The sequence below is a fragment of the Microchirus variegatus genome, assembly GCF_963457635.1.
Source record: "Microchirus variegatus genome assembly, chromosome: 8".
NCBI lineage: Eukaryota > Metazoa > Chordata > Actinopteri > Pleuronectiformes > Soleidae > Microchirus > Microchirus variegatus.
Genome location: NC_139809.1, coordinates 27,358,715 through 27,382,670, shown reverse-complemented (window position 1 = coordinate 27,382,670; position 23,956 = coordinate 27,358,715). Strand labels below are relative to the sequence as shown.

Below are 23,956 nucleotides of genomic sequence, written 5' to 3'. Positions count from 1 at the left end.
TTCATGAGTAGCTAAGCGAAGAGACCACGCCCAGCCCATTCAGTGTTTCTTATACGGAGGCCGAGGGGGATGAAGACGAAACGCAAACATTGAATGATGCTATTGGTCAGCACTCATCTAAAGATAATGAGAAAAAGAATGTAACAAAACACTGAAATAAAAATAAATATTTATTGCAGATCAATACAATTCTGATTACTATTGTGTCCATATCTTGAGGGCTGCAAATTAACAAAATCAGAAGACTATTATCAAAAAGTTGATGATGGACTCTGTTGTTTTAACAAAGGCAAATACATTATTAAAACAAAAAAAATAATGAATTTATATTTTCTATAAATATTAACAAATAACATGTTTCCATGAATTTAGGAAATGGGAGAATTTGAACAGGGAAATTACAAACTTTATTTAAAAAACAAAAAAAAACAATAATCCTCACGTCAAGAAATGTTTCATTGCTTTCATTGAAAACAAACAAAATCCTACGGGTGTAATTTTCTGCAGAATTTTTTTTTTGAAAATATATTAGTAAGATTGTCATTGTATGAGAAAACAATGAAAAACGTAAGACATTTAAATAAATCCCTTTAGCCAACTACTCTGATCAAAAATCTTTCAAAGAGAAACACAAAACACAATGCAAATAATTTCTGCATCAAAATTTCCATTTTCCATCTATGTTTGTTGGAAAATATGCATCGTGCTTAACAAAGCATGTTATTACTGCGAGACATATGTATGCAAAAAGGTCCCATTCTTTTTGCAGCCGAGTTCCTTTCTGGAATTAGGATTGCTCACTGTATAAACCCTGGATAAATAATATAACTGGAAATATTTTCATTACATCCATGAAATAATGCCTGTAGGTTTTGTGCAAACTTCTCTTTTCTTCATTGGCCAATGCCATGTGTCACTGCCACCAACGGTGAGAATATCAGAGAGAAACCACAAGATACCAGGGTGTGAAGGCCTTCACATTGGCAGACCTATTGCACCATGTTTCCAGAGACACCAGGTTTTCTTTTTATCAGTTTATTCATTCATTAGGACCTTCAGTTCATTTTTTTCCTCTTCACAGTTTTCATTTTGATTTCCTCTTCGTCTCTTTTCTCCTCCTCCAGATCTTCTTGCACAGCCATTTTCAGACTAAAACAACAATACAGAGGCAGACAAAAAGTTTGAGGACACAAAGTACATCAAATTGTGTACGTGTATATGTGGAGTAAAATTCATGTGGTTATTTCATTATTTATTTACCTCCTGGCCTCTTCTTTCTGCACATCTTTCCAGCTACTCTCCATGAATTTAAGTGCATAGTCACTCTCATCCTTGTACCTGAGAAGTTAAAAGCAAAAGCATTATTTAATTAATTAAAGTACATTTTAATTACATACAACAAAAAATAATATACTGGGACAATACATACCTGGTTCGATCATAGCCAAAAATTTCCTTAATGTGCCTGGAAATTTCGTCCTGTTCTCCATCTTCATCATCAATAAAATCGTCCATTTCTGAGTCATACTCTTCTTCTTCTTCTTCATATTTCCTCTTGTAGGCAGATGTGATAGGTGGTAGCATTGTACCTGGAAGGAAAATAGAGAAATCCACTTTTAACATGCAGAGCAGTGGATTTGTCCTTTCACAAAACAGGAATATAAACATACTGTACGAATATGGCCTATTTTCTAGCTTGTTAAGAAGGTTAAGGAATATTCAAACTCAATATAGTGACAGGGGCTCCTCAAACACTATGGTCCAGTAATGTTCAGCATAATTTTTAAACTGCTATTGATATAGTCTGTCATTTAATTAAGGTAAATAGTGATTCTTAATTTGCTGTGTTTGTCTACTATCAGCCCTGTGATGCAGTATTGACCTCCCCAGGGTGTGCGTCACCTATTCCAGCACACACATCATAATCACCATCTTATTTATCATTGCTCTTGTCATCGCCTTTGACATGCCACTTTAACACTTTTTTCAAGGCTAACTGGTGGTATTTGACCCTGCAGGAATTACAAATCTGGTATGAAAGTCACAAAGATATGGACGGGCCAGTACATGCAAGTATCATTGGTCATCGTGTCAAAATTATTCTATTTTTATTATTTGACATATTTGATTTTCTGTACTCAAGTCTATAGGGTGACTTCGAGATAATCAATACAATCCACAATGGTCACTGATATGACAAGTTTTTCTTTTCATTGGTATCCAATATGATAGCGCCATCATTTCCCTGGTTTTTACCTGGTGGTCTGTTCATCAGAGGTCTGGGTGGCATCCCTGGTCTAGGAGGCATCCCTGGTCTTTGTGGCATCCCTGGTCTTTGTGGCACACCTGGTCTCTGTGGCACTCCTGGTCTTTGTGGCCCGCCTGGTCTTTGTGGCCCGCCTGGTCTTTGTGGCCCGCCTGGTCTTTGTGGCCCGCCTGGTCTTTGTGGCACGCCTGGTCTTTGTGGCACGCCTGGTCGAGGAGGACCCCCTTGTACATTTTTGGATGAGATTGTCTCCGATACCACAGTGCACTTTGGTCTTCCCGGTCCTGATCCCATAGGGCCAGGTGATCGCCCAGGTACAGATCCCCCATTACCCGGCCGAATACTAACAGACCCTGGAGGTCGGGATCCGTTACCTACAGTTTGACGCTGTGGAACAGTCCCACCAGGTCTTGGCTGTGCAGTGGGACCAGCAGCTTTAGCAGGGAGTTTTCCTCCAGGCCTTGGCTGAGGTTGGCTCCCTGCTTTAGGAGGGCCACCTGACAAATTTCTTACTAAATTACCACTTGATTTTACCGGTTCTCCTTTTCCGGACTTGCTGCCTCCAACTGTAGCCCCCTGTTTTAAGGAGCCACTATGACTCGACTGCTGTGAGGTCCCGTGTTGAGATTTTTGGCCTGAGATTTTTTGCCAGGCACCAGGGGGCCTGTTCCCAGCAACACTAGATGATCTCCCTTGAAATGATGATGAGCTTTCTTTTTTGAGGCTAAGGTCACTTGAGGTTCTGGATGTGTGGCTCGATGAGGATTTGGGAGGCCCTTGTTTGACTGAAACCTGAGATGATGTGGTTTTTGAAAGACCTTTACTGTTTATGGCACCAGATGAACTACTCAAACTAGACTTGGATCTCTCTCTATCATTCTGGGATATCTTGGGTCTTTCTCTCTCTCTATCACCGATAGAAGACTTTGAAGAGTGCCCCCTGTCACTTTGTAACTTCTTCGCTGACCCACTTGGCAGACTTTGTTTCTCTGACAAGTTCTTTTGTGTTTTGCAGATTTTCTGCTCCTTCTCTGAAGGAGTTGTCCTTGTTGAACTAGAGCTAGATTGAGACTTGCCGGCTCTTTCTCTCTCTGTCTTTGAGTCTCTGTATTTATCTATTCTTTTAACCTTGCGCTCCATCTCTTCTTCCTTTATCTCATCAGCTGTGCGGAGTCTTTCGTCTTTTCTCACTACCTTGGGTTTCAAATCCACTGGCTCATGCTGCTTCTTCTCTGCCAGTTTGAGTAAGTCTGCGAAGTTCATTGGAGGTGGAGCAGGCTTGGATTTTTTAGAAGATGACTTGCTGCTACTACTACTACACCTATTTTCTGGGGTTTTCCCTGGTCTCAATGGCTCTGGCTCTGGCTCCGACTCTGAATCCTCATACTCATAGTTATCCTCGTCATTCTCTGGATCAATTGTAGTATTCCTAAATCCATGAGAAGTCATGGATTGGACATCATCATCTGATCTCCTTTTCTTAGGAACCTCAACCACTGGGACACCATTGTAGCCCCTAAAATTGTCCTTAGTTCTGGAGGCCATTGCTCGTGCTTTGCGGTCTGACTTCAACTCAACCCTCTTGGCAAATAATACGTCCTTCTGTTTCTTCATTTCCAATTCTGAAAAAAAGTAGAAAGAAATCGAAAACTAGATTAAGAATCAACCCCTGAAGCAAAATGGAAATCAATAATGCAATAACGATAAAGACAACAAGGAAACCAATAGTTGGAAATGCTGATTCAGCAATCCTAACTGATTGAAAAACCATTCAAAATATGTTATAGTTACCTTTCTTTTGTCTGTCACGACATTGCTTTTTCAGAAGGGCCTCGACAGCAGCAGAGCTTACACCTTTAGACCTTGGGTCCTTTTTGGGTGGACCAGCTTGTAAACTGTATCTCTTCTGCTCAAAGAGGGACATAGACAAATTAGCTCAACTCAACACACTCATATACAGTTCACTGCAGCTTAAAAGGTAAACTAATATTACTGATCTTTTACACGAGGCGTTAACTTCAAAGTCACCACTTTAAATTATTGGAAGAAACAAATTCACAAACATCACAGGTATACTTAAATACAACGTGTTCTTAACCAGACATGCAGGGTCACAAGGGTGGAGTCTAGCAGCTGGTTAGCAGCTAGCGACATCATCTGATCCTTACAGACAGATGAGGTGGCATTCGTTTTCACAATGCCCACAAGTTCCAAATGTACTATTTGGCCTAGGTAACTCGTGTGTGTGACAGTCATCAACATACCTGTACACTGTTGTCGCCCTTGTTTTGCGTGGCGATGTCCAATATATTGTCAAAGTCCATCATTTTGGCAGCGGATAATGAAAGCTAGCGGTCTGAAGCTCGGTGATAAAAAAAAAAAACTGAACAGCGAGCTTATCGTTAGTTTATAAAGATGACAAACCAGGTAGATCAATTTAGGGTTTAAATTAAGATGAACATTTATAGAAAAACACAAAGTACAGCGAGAGAGAGAAAAATCTGTATACCGAACAGCTAACGATACTTTTTCAACTACCGTTAGCACATGCTAGCCATGTTAGCTAACCTGACGTTTACTGGCATTAGACGATTACGACGCCTGAAAAACGAATGTGCCCTCACGAATGTGATACGCCATACTAATACCGGGTCCACCAGAATAATTATAAAGTATGTCGAGAGAAGATCGCTAAAATCTCGGCCATAACAAACGCCGGGTGACGGTAGTCATCAAACTCAAAGCGAGAAAGAACGAGAAAATTAAAGCGATCGGAGGGCTACGCCAGGAAGTGAGAGCGCTTATTACCGTCGCACACATCCGGTTTTGTGATAGCATAGAAGGTAAACAGAGACCCCTCGACTTTGGGAGCTGAGAGGAGTAAAACATACTCAAACTCGACGCCTTCCTCGTCGGTGTTTCGTGGAGATGGTATCTTTAATGTTGCATTATTATGTAATCCATAGTTAACCATAACTGGTTCCGTGATGCACAGTTGGGATCGTTTACACACATTCGCGGTGTGACCTAATTCATTCATTCATTCATTCATTCATTCATTCATAGAATGATGTACTTTGTAAACATGTTTGCTTTTTGCTTCATGGTTTCCTATGCGATGCCTGTTCCAAAAATAAGTTATACACCTGTGGGCCACATGATGTCGCTACATGAGGATTTTGCACTTTCAGAGTATGCACTGACAGCAGCGATACCATATTCAGTCCTCTATTACAAAAAGCAAATAATATACTATTGTATTAGCATATAGAACACACATACTAACATTTAAACTTTGTTAATTTAATGGTAATGTTAAATGATTTATTGGTTATTTAAGCAATTGTATACATTTTATAAAATGTCAACACGTTTTACAAAATGTGTGGTAGCCACTAAACCAAACAGTGCTGCTACCACACATCCCAGAATAATGATATTCTCCCCCCCCCCCCATTACAGATCATACAATGTAGTGTCAATTGTACTGGTTTAATCACAGCAACATGAAAAACTAAGAGCGAAAAAGAGAGAGACGGAATGAAAACAGGAAGAAAACATAAAGAATGATGATTAATGAATTGGAAAGTCAGAACTGTATGTAATAACCTAAGACCACATGGTAATTGCTGACTAAGTAACTACAATTGTATTGTACATTTGTTTAAAACAAAACAATCAACAGCGCAGTATAGTACAATAGTTGTCGGGCACTATGGCCTTTACACTGGACAATTTATAACGGTCTTAAGTTCCAAGTTACTCCTGCTGTTGATGTGTGGGTGTAGGCCATCAATGCTGTTACAATCAATATTTTCAAAAGACATCAATCATATCCTGTGGCATCTTCTGGTAGACCACCTAAATACAGTGATTTACCATTATTTGACATGCGTCTTTATGTTCCATCCATGAGGTTTATTTTAGCAGTCTATTGCTTCATTATGTGATGGCCCTTTGATTCAGAATGCGCACAGTGTAGCAGAGTGAAATTCTAAAATATCTACTTAAAAAAAAGAAAGGAAAATAAGCTTTGCTAAGCTCAAACGCTAATTCACAAGCTCCATTTCTATAAAACGCAAATAAAGGCCATCTGCTCTGATATGTAAACAGCACACCGACTCCTCCCACCCGGGCGTCCCTGACGTCTTGCCCCGCCTCCGTCACGAGGCATCTGTGCTACCGTTGGCTAACAACAGAAGCCCCGCCCACACCACGACTGTCCTCGCTGTTCTCTCGCCTTCTGCCGGACGTCGGACCGCCTACCGGAGAAAGAACAAAACATCCTAACACAGTTCAGTATAAACAGGGAGACATAAACCGAATTTAGACAAGTAACGTCTACCTCCCATCACCGACAGCGACAGCGGCACGGAGCCATGGTTTCACCGGTCACTGTGGTGAGTTGCTAGCAGCTTTAGCTCGAGCGTTGATGTGTTTTAGGCATTAAGCAGGAATGACAATGACAGCTAATAACAACATACCCGAAGACACAATAATGCACCTGTATTCACGTGTCTGTCGTGTTATGCTTGGTACAGAATGTGTGGAGTTAATACTGCAGCCGCGAGTGTAGTATTTTCGTCATATCTCATATCCTAGCATGTCATACTTTGTGTTGAACAGCGCATGCTCCTTAGCTCATAATTACCACTGAATAAGAATATCACTTTGCTCAATTAAAACCGGAATCGCAGTGTCCTACTTTTTTCATCACTATTTCACACTGTGCGCGCGTCTGCGGTGTTAGGAGCAGATGCAGGTACTTTCTGTACTTTCTGTTGTTTGTTAATTGCAGCCCTTTCGTTAACCTATGCACTTTGTAGCGGTCACTGTTTATTTCCACACTGAAGGACGTTTTCCACACATTTCCAAAGGCGGCTCTTGACAAAAAAAAGAAAGAGAAAAGGTGTCATGTGACCTTTTCCCCCCCTTCTTTCTTTGGTGTGGTTTGCTCTTCCCTGCACCTTACACTGCCCATTGTATGGTCCAGTGTTTCCCTAAACTTTTTACATGAAGACCTATTTTTCAAAGCTGAGAAGCCATCACACCCACATTTTTGCAATATTAATTATATTAAATGTATGTTTCTAAATATGTTCACCACCATTTCTGGAACACTAAATATGGCTTTGAATAGGTAAACCAGCCATTCCTCAGAGGTGTACTGCAGATATTTACTCACTCTATTGGATACACCTGTTCAATTGCACTTTAAAGCAGATATCTAATCAGCCAGTCACATGGCAGCAAACATGATCAAGATGACCTGCTGAAGTGCAAACCATCAGAATAGGGATAGGTGACAGGGAATAGATGTCAGAAACTGTTGATGGACTTTTCATGCACAATGATCTTTTGTGTTTACAGAGAATATTCAAATAAAGAGAAGATGTCCAGAGAGCAGCAGTTACCTGGGCATATATGCTTAGTTCAAAAGTCTTAAAAAGTCTTAAATCCAATTATTTGAATTTAAGGCCTTAAAATGTCTTACATTCTCATAAAATCTCATAAAAGGTCTTAAATACAATTTTGAAAGGTCTTAAAAATCTATTAATGTTACTTTTATACAAAACATGCATTAACTTCAGTCTCATGTTGAAACGTTTCTGTTTTTGAGATTGCGATAACATAACTACAACAAGGATTCAAACAAAATCAAAAAAGATAATTGATCAAAGTGCCTCTGCATGAAAATTACCATTTTGTCAAAATATATCTGCCATATGAATAATTGATTCAGGCTCGGCATCCTCTTACTGTGTCAGAGCTACTATGAAATGTTACCCTATTTGTAGAGGCCATAAAGCCATGGTGTGGTGTAACTTGGCCTTTGTGTGACTGATGTGAGAGTATGTGTGGGGAAAAAAGCCTGCCACACACACTGGTTGCCTTAGTAATGGTAATGCTATGGATGTCTCATGATCTCATGTCTTGGGGTGTGAAAGAAAATGTAGAGATAAAAAAAAGAGAGAAATGTGTCTCCAAAGGAAGCGAGGACAGATGTTTGTGATCAGAGTGTTTCACGATTAACAAAAATCCCCTATCGTGATTGTTTTATCTTACTTTTGTATGCATTAGTTGTATTGATGTTGGTCACATTTTTACTGTGTTTTTTTTTTCATGTTTATCACAGTATGCACAAACCTCCACAGAAGTCGCTCAGTTTCCCCACAGTCTCACTACACTACCCTATCTTGCTGGATTTGTGTCCAGTTCACTACCAAGATATACCCAGATACCAAATAATTCCCTCTATGGGCCATAACCTACATCCCCAGAAAAAAACGATTCAAATACATACACTGACAAATGACAAATGCATCCAAAAACCTAACCCCCCTTGCAAATTGGGTTTTGAGGACATGCATCCAAAAATGATCATTATCCCATTAGATACCGCTGTAAATCATTTTACATTTACATAAAACAGCAGCTCTATTTAACCTTCAACTCTAACGGTTTCAGTAAACACTGTCACACTTGAAGTAGTCTGGTGAATAGTTTATTGTGTTCAAGGGAATTCACAGCTATGTTGTGCTGCACTGACCTCAAGTCATCATTGGTGTTGAAGCAGCTGTACGATGGTAGGGAGCACTGTTGTGTGTTACGCTACATAGAAATAACATTGTCATATGACTCATTCGCCAGCTGCCCTTGCAAAAACCATACTTGTGTTACGGTTCACCTCTGCCAAATTAAGTACACAAGAGTTATAGGTCTTAATATGTTTTTGTGTATCATGTTTCTGACACTGCTTTTGTGTGACCTGGAATGGTTGAATGGACGTCATCCGGTCTGGGTGTGATTCAAAGCTTTCTTTGGTTCATGGCTGCTACAGCTACTGGGACCTTCCCTGAACTGCCACAAGACAAAGTGACCCAAATAAGTTACTGGTAGTTTGAGTAGTTAAAAATGGTCAAAGTTAGTAAGTATCTGAGAAGAATATCTCCCATTCATGTCACATTTATTCTCAAAATAATTTGACATTCTAGAATGTTCATTCTACACATTTAAGAGGACATAAATGTGTAGCATCCATAGCATAGATAAAGAAAATAGTTGCCACTGTGCATTTGACTTTAGATCCTTTTGATCCTGTTCAGTCCACTAAAAACTATCGATTGTTGCTAACTTTGCAAATACCGTTAATCATTAACTTGATTACACTTTGACTGGCGTCTCTGTCAGGAGGCAGTGGTTTGCAGCCAGTCATGTACAGCATGTACCACAACATTTCTGCAAACTGATGATAACGCTAACTGGATGATAACGCAAAAAAATTTTTTTCAAGTTCTGCGCTTATAGCGGCTGTCTGTCACAAAGAGCTGTAGTCTTCAATGTCTTCACACTCTTAGACATAAGGGTTCCAAAAGGTTCCTTCTAAGGGCTGAGGTTCTACCTGGAACCATTTGCTTCTGAAAAACCCAGAAGAAAGGGTTTTTCAAGGGTTCTTGGTAACACTAATGGTTCCAGTAAGAACCATTTTGATCTAGAGAACTATTTAAACCCCCTTTCCTGGTTTTAAAAGGGTTCTTGGTGGAACCCTCCAAAAGGATTCCAGGTGGAACCTTTATAAAAAGGTTCTACCTGGAGCCAAAAAGGGTTCTCCTATGAGGACAAACCAAAGAACCGTATATGGTTCTACTTAGCACTTTTATTTCTAAGAGTGTAGGTTACAGCTGAGATGGCAGACAATCCCATTTAGCTATGAGACATTTTAATGGAAGATCTATTCTGAGCCTCCAAGATATAAAACATCCACTGTAGACCAGTTTTTGAATTCCAGCGAGCAATTATGCCATCTAGATGGAAAAATTTGATTAGTTTATTGGAATAGTGAGTCATGTATCAGAGAGGACATTATGTCAGACGTTACATCAGTAATGGGAGGTGATATGATTAAAGAAAAATAATATTTATTTTTTAGCACCATTGGTGATTTCAGTCAAGGTAATGACTTCTACGTAGATTTTAAGAGTACTCTTTATTGTCTCTTGTGCTGTGTTTCCACCAGCTCTACTCGCCTGTCGTCGCCATGGCATGGCACGGTTAAGTTGTGTTTCCACTAGCATAGTACCTGGTACTATTTTTTAGAAACCGTTCTGGCAAGGTTCCAAGCTACTATGCGATGATTGGCCCGAGTGTCGCCACAGGAAGAGACATCTGACACAAGGATCAAGCCGAACAGTGCCGAACTGTTGATCAGTTAAAAAGACTTAACAATCCTAAAAATGTGGGTTAAATCTCAATATTTAACAGAGGAGCCTGGTCCGCGAGCGGCATTACACTGCCGCTGTATTTCAGTCCAGTGACTGTGTCAGATGGAGTCTGTGCTCCAGTCATGGAGGACGTACTGAACTAATATAGAACTACTAGTTCTAGTACTAGAACTAGAATATTAACTGATTCTAGTGATTCAGTTACACTGCTTGACCACTGCTTTACAAGTCACTTGTTTGTTTTTTTGCGTGTACAGTCAGGACTATAGTGTAAAAGGGCCATTATATTGTTTCTCCCACCTCTCTTACTGTTTAGTTACAATCTGTTTGCATGAAAATCAATTGCAACTGTGAAAAGTGTGGCTCAAACAAGTGTGGCCAAAGGTTATGGGAATTTAGACTTCCTCCTGTAACTGTATTCATTCTCTAAGGCTCTGACTGAACTGAGATGATGCACATGTCCACTGGTGTTTTTCCTCCCAGATAGCAATCAAACAAACCACGGATCATTGAGCCAAAATACCATTGAACGTCAGCCTGCAGCTCTCGGGCAAAATGTTCTTTTCCTACATTTATACAACAGATATGTCCTCCTTTCTGTGCCCCATGTATATGCTCTCCTCACTGTTAAAGGTAACATTGAGAACAAAACAAAATTCCTGAGATAAGTGTTTTTGGGAACGGCACAAAAAAAGGTATATATTTTTATTTTGAATATACATACTAAACCCTCAGGTCTGAGTGAACATGGATACGAACAAAGAGTGTTTCCATTCTTGGCCAGTCATTTCAGATCTTTATAAATTCATATATAGACTGATTTTAATTAAGCATAATCCAGTATTCAGTAGTTCAGATTGATTTATCCTCACTTTTCAGCCTGGTCAGGAGTGTAGACAAAATACTCTTTTTGGCCTCAGGGATTTAAAGCTAAAATGACTTGCGTGGGTTTTGTCTGAACACATTTTTTGACCTTGTGTGAACTTGTGTTTGAATCCATATTGTTTTGCAACTGTGCACTGGTCATATCAGGTACATTAGGACAGACTTGAGGTCACTCAAACATAGTGCCTGATCCTGCCCTGTACTGTAATTTGGCCTTCTTTTTATTGAGCAGTGGTTTCAGGAGCTTCCCCTTTAGCCCGCCTTCAACAGAAGCATAAATCCTCTGAACTAAAATGACCCCTCTTTCTCTCACTTCTCCCCCCCCTCCTCTTCTCACTTGTACACTCCTAAATCTAGCTGTCATCTGAATGCTGGTAACCCCATCTTGCTTGCTTTGACCCCTCCCCTGAATCTGCACATCCCCATGCTTCCTCTCGCTTCCTCTGTTCTGCCATACTTTGTTGAGAGTATTGTTTACCTCACTACAGATTATACGTATGTGGAGACGGATGCAAAATGGGAAGTTAACAAGGAATGTGGGATATCAAATAGCAGCTCTTGTCCACGCTTTTTAATCCTCATCTTGCACTATGACCCATCTGTAATCCTCATTTTCCTGTCTTACTTGTATCCACCTCATCTCCAGTGATCTCAGCTCTAGTGAACTCTCACTCTCTTCTTTCTCCAATTCAACTTTCTGTCTCTCCCAGAGGACCCCTGCTTTAAACCCACGGATTCTCAGAACCGTAGGTGGGGGTTTCATTCCTGAGAAAACCTTTCAGAGTGTGAGATCCTGTTGGGTGTCATCTGTTTGGATAGAAAGAAATGCGTCTGGTAACACAGTCGGACAGAGGGAATGATGACTGCTACACAGTTCTGTGGAGCATGAGATACAGAGGAGAAGGTGAAGCTGGGTACTTGAGAAGAAAGAAAAACATCATGGGGAGCGAGTCAAAAAAAAAGAGGAAAAGGAAAGGTTACTAAAAGCCAAAGAGACAGCGTGGAAGCTTTATACATTTCCCATTGTACTTGCTGTTTCTGCAGAATTTAGCCTCAGTCGCAAACAATGTGACAGAGTGATGTAAACGAGTGACCACACAAAGCCAGCAAGAAGACCTTTAGTATCCTAAATCAAGCCAGTCTCCCAAAAAGAGAGAAGTAGTTGAAATCATGTTCCCTCTTAAATAAACCATGAGACTCTGGACCACAAAGTGCTGACTGTTGTGATTGCTCCTGTGATATATTCAGAGGCTGAGAGTACACAGCTTCATTACTTGAGTAAAAGTACGGATACCCCTTGCAAAATTTTACTCAAGTACAAGTAAAAGTAATACCGTCAGATGTCTACTTAAGTAAAAGTATTTGTTTTTAAAAGTACTTGAGTATCAAGAGTACATTTTCTAAATATCGCATTACTACTGCCACAGTGCTTATATTTACGTATAGAAACGTCCTACATGGCGTTATGAACATTTTTAATGTTAATACCTTGAAGAATGTAAAAGGAATTGAAAGTAAAATCAAGTCATTTTCATCTTTTTACCAATGTTGCTTTATTTAACATTTCTCACTTGCCCACAAGGCAACAGCACAATGGCAACGCTCTGACAAACCTCTGCTAGTTTTAATGGATTTTTTTTTGCATCCACATTTGAACCTGACTGTGTTAAACACACAGTATACTCAAGAACATCCAAAGAAATGCTCAGCTTACATAAATGTGTAATATCAGAAAAGAAAATTCAGCTAACAATTGTATGTGTGACAACTGTGTGTATGTGTGACATCTTGTTTCGTCCATGGTTTAGAAGAGGTAACAGGTACCCACGGTTATGGATAGAAATGTAGTGGAGTAAAGAGTACAATATTTGCCTCTCAAATGTACTTGAGATAAAGTCATGAGTACTCTCCAAAAATGATACTCAAGTAAAGTACAGATCCCTCAAAATTGTACTTAAAGGTGAAGTAAGTAGTTTATAGTGACAGCTAGAGGAGTGGCTGAAATTTACAACAAAGAACTGCTCCTCTGCTCACCCCCTCCCTTCCCTGAGCGCTACGGTATCCTCAGCCGGTCAAATGTCGTCCTCGTCGTCTTTCTCCGTGGTGCGGGGTGCGGTCAGATACTGGTGTTCCTTTATCCGCTGTAAAATATGGTGTGGTCCTCCATTCTAAACGCGTAAAAAGATCCGCTCTCAGCCTCGTCTCGGCGCTCGATTTGTCTATACAGGCTCCCGTAGAAACATGGCGTCGTGGCAATGCAACAGTGCCCCGCGACCATGTTATTTTACATGACTTTTTGAAACACTACGAAAATGAGACAAAAAATATTATACAGCGACTAGACAATGCAGGAGCACATAATATGTGTAAAAAAGTGGATTTTGGGTAATATAAACCCATGAATACTATGCAGTGTCCCTTTAAGTACTGTACTCAAGTAAATGTACTCCATTACTGTCCAGCCCTGGATATATTTGGCTTCATGGCTTCTGCTAGGGCTGAACAATTAATCAAAATTTTATATAACATAATACATTATAATATATATATATTTATATAATACATATCATATTCAACAAACTGAAGAAAACATTTTTGTTTCTCACAGATCTGCAAATATCACACAGTATTCATTTTAAACACTGTATGTTATTCGAATGAAAATGAGAATAATTATGTAAAAATGACCATTCCTTGTTATGGTATCACGAATCACAATTTCAGTCACAATAATCACAATTAGATTCATATGCCCTCTGACAGATTTCGTAATAAATGTATTTTATTGCAAAGTGGTTTTGTTTTTGTTTATGTGTGCAACATCAAAAGTGCAACGGTCGATGACTCCCTCGATCATTAATATTTAATCTGCTTTTCAGGTCAAGAGTGAAGGCCCTAAACTGGTGCCATTCTTCAAGTCAACATGTGTCTACTTTGTCCTGTGGCTGCCCACCTCAAGCCCGTCCTGGTTCAGCGCCCTGATCAAATGTCTGCCCATCTTCTGCTTGTGGGTCTTTTTACTGGCACATGGTTTTAGCTTCCTTGGTTCCCATTCCAATGCCCGCAAGATCTTGGCTGGCCTCATCTTTTCCGCCCTGGGTGATGCCTTTCTCATCTGGCAGGAGCAGGGCTACTTCAGCCACGGTGAGACGAATCCTTACATACTGTTTTGTCGTCGCTACTATCGTCTCATCTCCATTCATGTTGATTTTATAACTTAATGGATAATCGTTTCTTTCATTCACAAATGGGCCTTATGTTTGTAATTTTCTGCATGATTGTTATCAGTAATGGATGCTGTAATTATATCCGGGAAAGTGTTGACATTTCTACAAAGAAGTTCATTAAGGAGAGAAACATCAGATAATCATTCAGGTTTTAAACAAACCACCGAGAACAAGCATACAGGTCTGTGAAAAAGAAAAGCAATGTCAGATTTTCCTCATGGTTTCCAGAATACAACTTCTTTAGTTTGATCTTCCATATTAAAATCCCACACCACTCAGTTTTTGAGAACCCACACTTTCATTTTTAAAACCGTAGTGCGCAACTTTTAATCAAACTAATGTCCGTTACATTCAAACTATTGTCAAATTAGTTCATATAGTGTTGAATAAGTCAATCCGCTCCACATGATTCTCTGTGTTTCTTGGTATCCACCTTATTCCTTAAGGTGCCACTGGAGAAATGATTAGGGGTGGAACTTCCAGAGCAGATTCAGTTCAGTTTAGTTTAGTTTATTGTCCCAAAAGGGAAACTTGTCTTGCAGTCAGGTACACACAGATAGCACAAAGTTAAAATTAAAAAACACTATCCTACTTTCTTAATCTACTAATTCAATGAGATGCAGGAAGCAGGAGGAGCTCTACGCTAGATTTTTCCAGTGGCAAAACACGTTGTGGCTGCGGCAGTCACATGACCTGGCTGTTCCTGTAGTCCACGAGCGTCCTGCAATTTGTAAATCACCCCATGTTGAAACTAAAACCCAGACCTGGTGATGTGGTACAAATAACATTGTGTCCCACCTCCTTTAACCGAGCACGGCTGATCTTATTGTTGTGTAAATACTGATACGCATCGGTGCTTTTTAAATTGTTCACAGCTTCCCCATCTGTAGTGACCGAGTATATTTAATTATTTACATTCATTATTATTTGGGAAATGCCGCTCTTAAAAATTTAATTGTTCTAATGTGATATTTACACACAGTAAAGCGGTCTAGCAGTGTTAAAATGACTTTAAAAAGAGTCAATTTAACTCTTTATATTGAACTCCTTGTGTTATGAGTTTAATTCAACACAGAATCAGAATTGGTGTTAATTTTACAGTGTAGAAGGCAGTTAATGATCACATCATCCCTTTTAAGGTCTAAGCGTTAAATTCAAATTTAAATAGTTAAAGCGGAACTAGACCGGAAGTTCCAATTAACGCTGTTTTTTACTGTGTATCTGTGTCATTACCTTGTTTATGAAGCCCTGAAGTTTTGAAACAAACAGTTCAGCCACTGCTGAGAAAGCTGTGTTTATTTTAATCTCGGGCTCAGCGAGATCTCTGAATATCTCGTTATAGTTACGTAAACAGCGATTCTCCTGAACAGCAGATCCTCCTGCTCCGGGCACTAGTCCGGGCACATCCGGTTGCATACATTGAACCGCAGAAGAAGAATATCGTCCGTTGTGGAGGTGTTTCACGAGCGACAGTGTCTTCTGACTCTGGGTCTGACTCTGGGTCAAAGGTCGTCAAAGGGACTGCGGCGGGGAGTCGTGACAAAGCTATTTTTAAACACTGTTAAAACAATGTTTTAATAATGAGGAGCAGTGCATCCACCGTTCCAGAAGGGGGAGCTGCGCTTCTGAGAGCGGGTGTGCCGAATGTCACTTCCGGGGTACTGGCCAATCACAAGACAGTCTGTCTTCTCAGGCGAGATTTATGTCTGAAATAGCGCGGCTGACAAGTGCTTCAAAAAGGACAGATTTCTATTGGCTCGTTTACAGCAACTAGGAGTTTGACCATAAAAACAAGTTAATATATGTAAGTAGACCTCCATAACTAACATATATGTGCAACAGGACCACTCTATGTGACCTTTAAATTTCACAATCGCTCTTGTTATTAGCGTCCAGTTATCATAACATCAAGAACTGCAAATCCTCTGGTGGGAAATATGACAAAACTGAAAATGTATTTGTCCTAGGGAATAAAATCACTGGCCATTTACTGGCGGCATTAAGTTTTACTTCACACTTTTTTACATTTTTTGCTCAAGGCTTCTTGATAGAATGCCACTTTTTATGGTTGTAGATAGATTCATTCATTGTTTTTGTCTAACAGGTCTTCTAATGTTTGCCATCACCCACGTCCTCTACTCGTCTGCCTTTGGGATGAAACCACTTAATGTGCGTGCCGGTCTCGTGATCAGTGCTGTGTCCTCTGTGACCTACGTTCTGCTGTACCCCTACCTGTCTGGCCCCTTCACCTACCTGGTGGCTGTCTACGTTGGTCTGATTGGTTTCATGGGCTGGAGGGCCATCGCAGGTCTGCAGCTGGCCAACGACCTGTGGACCTGGACCAAGTTGTCCGCCTGCCTGGGCGCGGTGCTCTTCATGGTCTCTGACCTCACCATCGCCGTCAACAAGTTCTGCTTCCCCGTGCCTCATTCACGCGCCATCATCATGGCCACCTATTACGCTGCACAGATGCTGATAGCACTATCGGCCGTCGAGTACCAGGACGTGGAGGTTGCCAGGAAGAGAACGTGAGGTAGTAAGGTCTCTGTGTGACCAGCCACAAGGCTGAGAAGGTGGCAGTCAATCCCGTTAAACCCTGAGTGATCATGGACACATCTCACTGCCAGATGCCCAGCCCTTAGCCCTTATCGCAGGCTATGTTCAGACTGCAGGCAAATCAGATTTTTTTCTCAAATCAAATCTTTTCAGACAGACTATCCGCACAATCAGATTTGTATGTCCAGAGATGCAGCATCTCACTCACCAAAACAAATGCCCTGACAATTCACATTGCTGAACTCCTCTTTTGCTTCAGCAATGGAGAAGACTGGTACACATTGCAGTCATGTTGTAGTCATGGCATTGGCATGTAATTTCAGCACTTCTGTCATTGTTTTTTTTGTTTTTTGGCATTTTGTGTCGCGTTAAGAGTGACACAAAACAAAATTTGAAATCTGATTTTAGTAGTCAGAGCACATCTGTAGAAATCAGATTCAAATTGCACATTGAACCACCTCCAAATATGGTTTGAATCATATTTGTTTTTTACTGTCCAGACTTTGAAAATCCACTTGAGATAAAATCTGAATATGCCCAAAAAATATATATATATTTTTTTCTGGCAGTCTTAACAAGGCCTCACTGTGGCACTTCCACACCTTTGTTACCACGGTGACTGGTCCACTACAGCCTTTACATGACCCTTCTGTATCACTAGTATACGTATGTCTCCCACTCACACTTGTCTTCTTACCACGAAGATAGTGTTGTATTATCTTCAGTCTCTCCCAACAACAGTCCTACCTGCTTCATCTGAATCTAGAATTGTTGTCTCTCAACCTAGTTACAATGGAGAGTGTAGTAATATTAACCTGCCACACACACACACACACACTATAGAAACCATATTATATTAATTTAAACTGTTGCTCCTGAGCATGTCACTGGGGACCTTGAAGAAGTGTATGTGAGAGAGTGGATTTATTTTGTGTGTACGTGCATTTATGTGTGATTGACTGAAATTTTTTTTTTACCTCACTTTTCCACATCCTCACATCACATACTGTCGCCCCCATTCAGTCAGACTGACCACACGTCCCTCAATCATCTCCAAATGTGGTCGTTCTGATCGGATTAGAAGAGGCATTCAGGATGCATTGGGTGTTAGTTGTGTAATTATTGCTGTCCATTTGTGATGGGATCACAAAGAATGGATTTTTAGGATCAGGTGTGAATAGAGTCATACAGTAACCTCATTTATTTCATCTGGTCCAATTATACATTTGAACATTTTACTTTTGTCATTTGCTTAGCTGCCTGAGAACTATTTAGAACCTTTTTTTTAACTGGCTTACCCTCGTCTCTTCTCTGTCATTCTCTGTCATATTATCGGAAACTCACCTGCAACCAGGCTCCTACTGGACAATACCAGTTGTTAATCATACTGGTGTTCACTATTGTCCTTTAAATGAGGATACAATTTCCAAAATTCACATTGTTTTATTAAAGAAAAACTCAAGCAATTGAGACTATTAACTCCTCAGAAAATGTTTAGCTGCTTGTGGGTTTGCCCCCTGGTGGCTATTCAATACATTTTTATTTCTTGTTTGTCATTATACAGTAAACCACTTTTTGTATACGGTCTGTGATCGACACGCATGTGGTCCCTTACATTTCCTTAAAGGGATACTTCACCGATTTGAATGTGGCTTTGTATTGCTAGAATAGCAGTAGTATTTTTTTTAGAAAATGTGCTTCCCTCCCTCAGTTTTTCCCTGACTTGTAAAAAAAATCTGTTTTCCCTTATCCAAATGTGCCCTACTGTGAGTCAAATGACGCGTTTTGCATCACAGTAGGGCAAATTTTGAAAATGGAAAACAGATTTTTTTTACAACTCAGTGAAAAACTGAGGGAGGGAAGCACATTTTCTAAAACATACTACTGCTATTCTAGCAATACAAAGCCACATTCAAATCGGTGAAGTATCCCTTTAACAACAACCACACTGCCTCACAATTTTACGTTTTTTTCCATGTGAGGTTATCCTTCACGATGTACAAGAGAAGAAGACAACAGCTAGATGAGTTAGAGGAGGTGAAGGTGGTTTATGGATGCTCGATTGTTCCTGCTCAGAGTTTCGTGAACACAGTAAATACTGTGGTCATAGCAAACCACAGAGCACGCTGTGACGTGCTTTTACAGTGCACCTGCTTCTCCTTTCAGTGTGAAGCGTCAGTCTTGTTCACACACCTGACACGCACAGCTCCTGCTGGCTTAGTTATTGGAAAACCTCACAGGGTTCTCAGTGTTGGACTGCTTCAGCTGACTTATGTTGTCATTGGCCTTGGACCATGTTATGGAGACTGAAATGAAAAAAGGGCTAATGCACAAGGCTTGAATCCTTTTTGTTTATCAACCCTGCGTGAGTGTGTTTGCATGTATGCGTGCGTGTGTCTCATTCTCAGAATACATTCAATTCACTCATAACGAAACACAAACATTCACATGAACATGCCCGTTGCCCTAGGGCAGCCTCATGAAAAGAAACAAGAGACATGGAGCAAACTGGCTGAGGGAATAGTTTTTTTTCCATTATTTCCAATATTTCTGCTCTAATCCTGTAAAATCCACCTCAGGTAATCCCCAACAAGCTGGCTAATATGTTCTTTCATCTCCCACATTTCAACCCTGTCACCTTTCCTTTGTTTTAACTTCTGCTAACTTGTTATGATAGAATGAAGTGTCTTCTTGAATATTCAGGAGGTGCAAATGCATATTCTGATGTCTGAATATTGTGTGTATTTGCATGTTTTAAATGTGCATGTGCGAGAGCATCTATGCCTTTGTCTCAGCTGTTGAGTGAACATCCGTGTGTTATTATGACCAGTCTAATGCCACTCAACGTGAACCATCATAGTTGATATGGAGCACCCGTATGCTACAAGATATCCTCATTGTATTTCTCACAAGGCTCTTAAACATGTCTTAAAACCCATCACCACTTTATGAATTTTAGAGCATCCACTACTTCTTTTTTTTGTTATTCAATAAGTAGTCCACTATGTATTGCAATTTGAGGATGGCATTAACTGGGTAGATTCAAACTGGTCGGATATCCATATATTTAATTTGACCAAAAGCTGAGCGCTTTAAGCTGAACATGCTTTCTAAATGCTAAGGAAGTACATGCTCAAATGGTTGTTCTTCACAAACAAACAAGCAAGAAAAGGACAGATGTTGTTGTGCAACAGTTCAGTCCACATACATCTATCTGTGATATACAATGCTGCGTCGCACATGGATATTGGTTCTCTCTGCAGGGTCAATGACTCCTAGGCAAATATAAATACACACACACACACAAAACTATTTATGCACCACATCAGCTACTATGACTGATCTGCAGGCAGATTTTAATGTTGACACTCAACATTTTTTTTACAGTCAATACTGTCTTAGTTTGACCGGCAAAGACTCAGACCATGGGTATTTTCCTGATGACTGCTTTGCCAGAAGAGTTCCTCAATCTCCTTTCGGCCTGTCAGTAGCACGTATGTCAGCGTTATGTTTCTGCTTTGTCAGTCGGAAGTGTTTCATCAGTCCGTCTGTTGACCGCTCGCCTACTGTTTGTGGCCAAGTAATCCCCTGCAGTATTAAGCCTGCAGAGGCTTGGTAGTCAACACGCACACAAATCAAGTTTTAATATAATATGAGATAAAGATGATGGTTGACATGACTGGCTCTTGTATGCAGCCTAAAGCAAAGCCATGGAGAGGGAGTCTTTCGTGTCCCTACTATGTGCACAATTTACGGAAGCCCTCATGTCTTTGTTCTCTGCGACATTAAGCCTCCTGACTTTTAGTCCTGTCACCTAAATGGCAACGAGACAAAAGAAAGGCTTAACTATTTGAAGTATTTCAGAGATTAACTATTGTTGGTCAACCCACACTTTGGAAAACAGCCACGGTTTTGTAAAGTGAAGGGTAATAGATGAGTAGTATAGCAATAAATAAACCTAAAGGTCCAGTGTGTAAGCTTTAGTGATGTGGAGGGGTGAGTGTAACCCCTCCCTTACCCAAGCACACCAGAGAACTACAGTGGCCTTGCATACCAGGTATCAGTCCTCTTTGTTAAAGTATAGTAATGGCGCTTTTGCACAGTTCTGCAACACCAAAGCAGCTGAATGTCACAGTTTATCAGTGTTGGGTTAGGGCATTGATTCTCAAAGTGCGGCCCGGGGGCCAACGGCGACCCACAGAAACATTCCTGGCGGCCCGCAATGAATTACGGTTGATAGTTTTAATCCAGGAGCTACTAAGCTTGTTAAATGTTATTGGACATTACTGGATACATACCAATAAGTGTAAACAAAAATACTGGGTATTTACCTGGTTTCTATATGGTGAATTTTAGTGTATTATTGGGTTAAAAGCTGGTAATAAGCAGGTAGCTACAGCCCCCAATTACTAGCTATATTTACCCAGTAAATATATGGTAACAGAAATGTGTTACTTGGTATTAACCTGTAATTAGAAAGTAAGAACAATGGCCAAAATACTGGGTAATTACCCAGTTAATTATTACGCGTTATTATATTAATGCTTAAATTACATTATATTAACGCTTACATTACTTAACGCTTAACTGTAGAACTGCAATCTGGTCATTAAAATGATTACAAATGGGATTTTGTTCTTTTTTTTGGCGGTCCTCAGTCCAATGTTGGGTTCCTAAATTGGCCCTCGGGTATCAAAACTTTGAGAACCCCTGGGTTAGGGTAAATAAAATAAAGTGGCAGAGCTTCTATATTTGTGGGACAAAGACATCCCAGCGCACTAGCAGACCAAAGGCAGTAGGGTAGGAGCAGGTGCAGTTACTCACAAGTGAATGATAAACCACTGATTACATTACATGTCATTTAGCAGACGCTTTTATCCAAAGCGACTTACAATTGAGTACAACCAGCCAGGGGCGGAGTTGAACTTGTGACCACGATGTCTCTGCACACAGGAGTAGCGGCCTTAACCACTGATAAAAGTGTGATGAGGGTGTTTATATTGTTATAGTGTTTGTGGAGGACTTGTGTTAATTATGGCTGTGGTGTCATTGAGACATATTTTTAGACCTGGCTGAAAAATCCTGAACAGAACCCTAAGAGAGAAGACATTTTCAGTGTTACAACCACTATTTTCTAACATATATAATGCATGAAGAGGAGAGTCTCTGTATTTGCTTTACACGGACCTTAAAGCAGCATATTTCAGGGGAGTAATTCCTGGCAATAACCCCTCCTAAATGTTACACACTGGACCTTTAAATAACACATTAAATTAGGAAACTTACTGTGCCCATGTGGACGACTTTGCTTCTATTCTTGTTTGTCTTGGGCACAGATAACCAAAGCTGAAACCCTTATCAAAAACTGGACTCCTCTTTTGTGTCAAACATCCTTTTGTTCTGCAGGAGGCACAGGCCCCCTCTTTCAGTAAGGGGGTTTGGCTTTCAACTCAGGAAGGAGGTTATTGCCGAGAGATACTGTAGCTGAAATTGGGTGAGGAGGTGAAATATGACACACAGGGGAAGACTCCCTTTCCATTTGGCCTGTTAGCTGCCACCCTGCCCCCCCCCCACAGATGGCAGGCTAGCATGCAGGAGCATCACTTTACCTCAGCCTGTCAACAGCTCTGTTGTCCTAAGCTTTGTCCCTGCAGACAAAGGGGACCTGAGAGAGCTGTGGGAGGCCAGCATGGAACCAGACGCTGTTGTAGTTGGGAGGGCCTGCGTTCTCACTTGGTTCTCTAAAACTGGCACTTTTATTTAAGTTAAACTTCTCTCCGTTTTTTTCTGTTTTTAATGTTGTGATCCTTACTTAGAATCTCTCGCTGTGAATATGCTGTTGTTGTAGCTGGTGACATTCAAATAAACAGAGCTGTAATGTTCGTACATATTTGCTCACATGAAACGCAGATTGCATTTTTAACATTGTTATTACAGTGGCAGACCAACATCAGTATGAGCTAATGGGACATATATTAAATGAGCATCTTGTGATAAGGCCAGTCATTGTTTTTTTTCCTTAAACCCAGCAGCAGGTGTTCAAAACATTACATGTTGTATTCTTTATATGCCCAGTTTACCTGTATTCTTGAAGAAGATAAAAACAGAGGTTGTTTTTGTGTTGACAGGTTAAGCATAAGAAGGTGACGCTCTAAGTGAGAAGCAGAATTCTTCTTTAAAAATGACTGTTTAGGTGTTACAACCCTCTTACAAAGTATTACCATTTTATTTGCAGAAAATAAGCCCTGAAATGTCTTTTCCTTTGCTTGTCACCATTGGATAATCTGGAGTTTGTATCCCACAAATAACTCACAATGTATTTTTTAAAAATGTTATTGTAGGCTTGTTAAATAGCATTATTTAGCTTCTTTTCATGGATATTGTTTTTAATTTACACATATACTTTACCTTGTGGTCCTGTGATTTATTCCTTTCATGATTGTAGAGATAAAATAGTTTCTTTGCTGTAGTGAAACTGCTCTGAATGTGAATATCTATTGGAGAAATAAATGCAATTTCAATGCAACTTCATCATAACGTCTCCCTTGGCCTTTGTTTGCCCCGTTCACTTCCTGTTGTCTCGAAGAATCGAAAAAGGTGCTACATTCAAAATGTCAGCAGATATTTATAACCGGTGTTTTGTGTTGCCACAGAAGCTGAAGTGCCATTAAGGCAGAAAAGAGCTGGAGGACAACAGACAGTTCTGTTCTAGTAGCTGCTGCACTCTATTGTCTGACTTTACACAGCCCACAATCCTGTGGAAACTCATTCAGGCCGGACTCTCTTCCTTTTTCTGTGTT

General features: G+C 40.3%; 2 protein-coding genes across 2 annotated transcripts; one reads left to right on the top strand and one right to left on the bottom strand.

The window, feature by feature from the left end:
* Positions 1 to 1,055: 1,055 nt before the first annotated feature.
* On the bottom strand, positions 1,056 to 4,906 carry spty2d1 (SPT2 chromatin protein domain containing 1; the record flags this gene model as incomplete). Its single annotated transcript, XM_083894139.1, has 6 exons — positions 4,531 to 4,906; positions 4,058 to 4,172; positions 2,257 to 3,888; positions 1,430 to 1,589; positions 1,261 to 1,338; positions 1,056 to 1,149 (listed from the first exon to the last, which is right to left on the bottom strand). The coding sequence occupies exons 1-6, from the start codon at positions 4,591 to 4,593 to the stop codon at positions 1,056 to 1,058; spliced, it is 2,142 nt and encodes a 713-aa protein (XP_083750265.1). The 5' UTR covers positions 4,594 to 4,906.
* A 1,739-nt stretch (positions 4,907 to 6,645) lies between these two features.
* Positions 6,646 to 17,132, top strand: tmem86a (transmembrane protein 86A; the record flags this gene model as incomplete). Its single annotated transcript, XM_083894033.1, has 3 exons — positions 6,646 to 6,666; positions 14,253 to 14,517; positions 16,705 to 17,132. The coding sequence occupies 3 exons, from the start codon at positions 6,646 to 6,648 to the stop codon at positions 17,130 to 17,132; spliced, it is 714 nt and encodes a 237-aa protein (XP_083750159.1).
* Between the last annotated feature and the right edge of the window lie 6,824 nt (positions 17,133 to 23,956).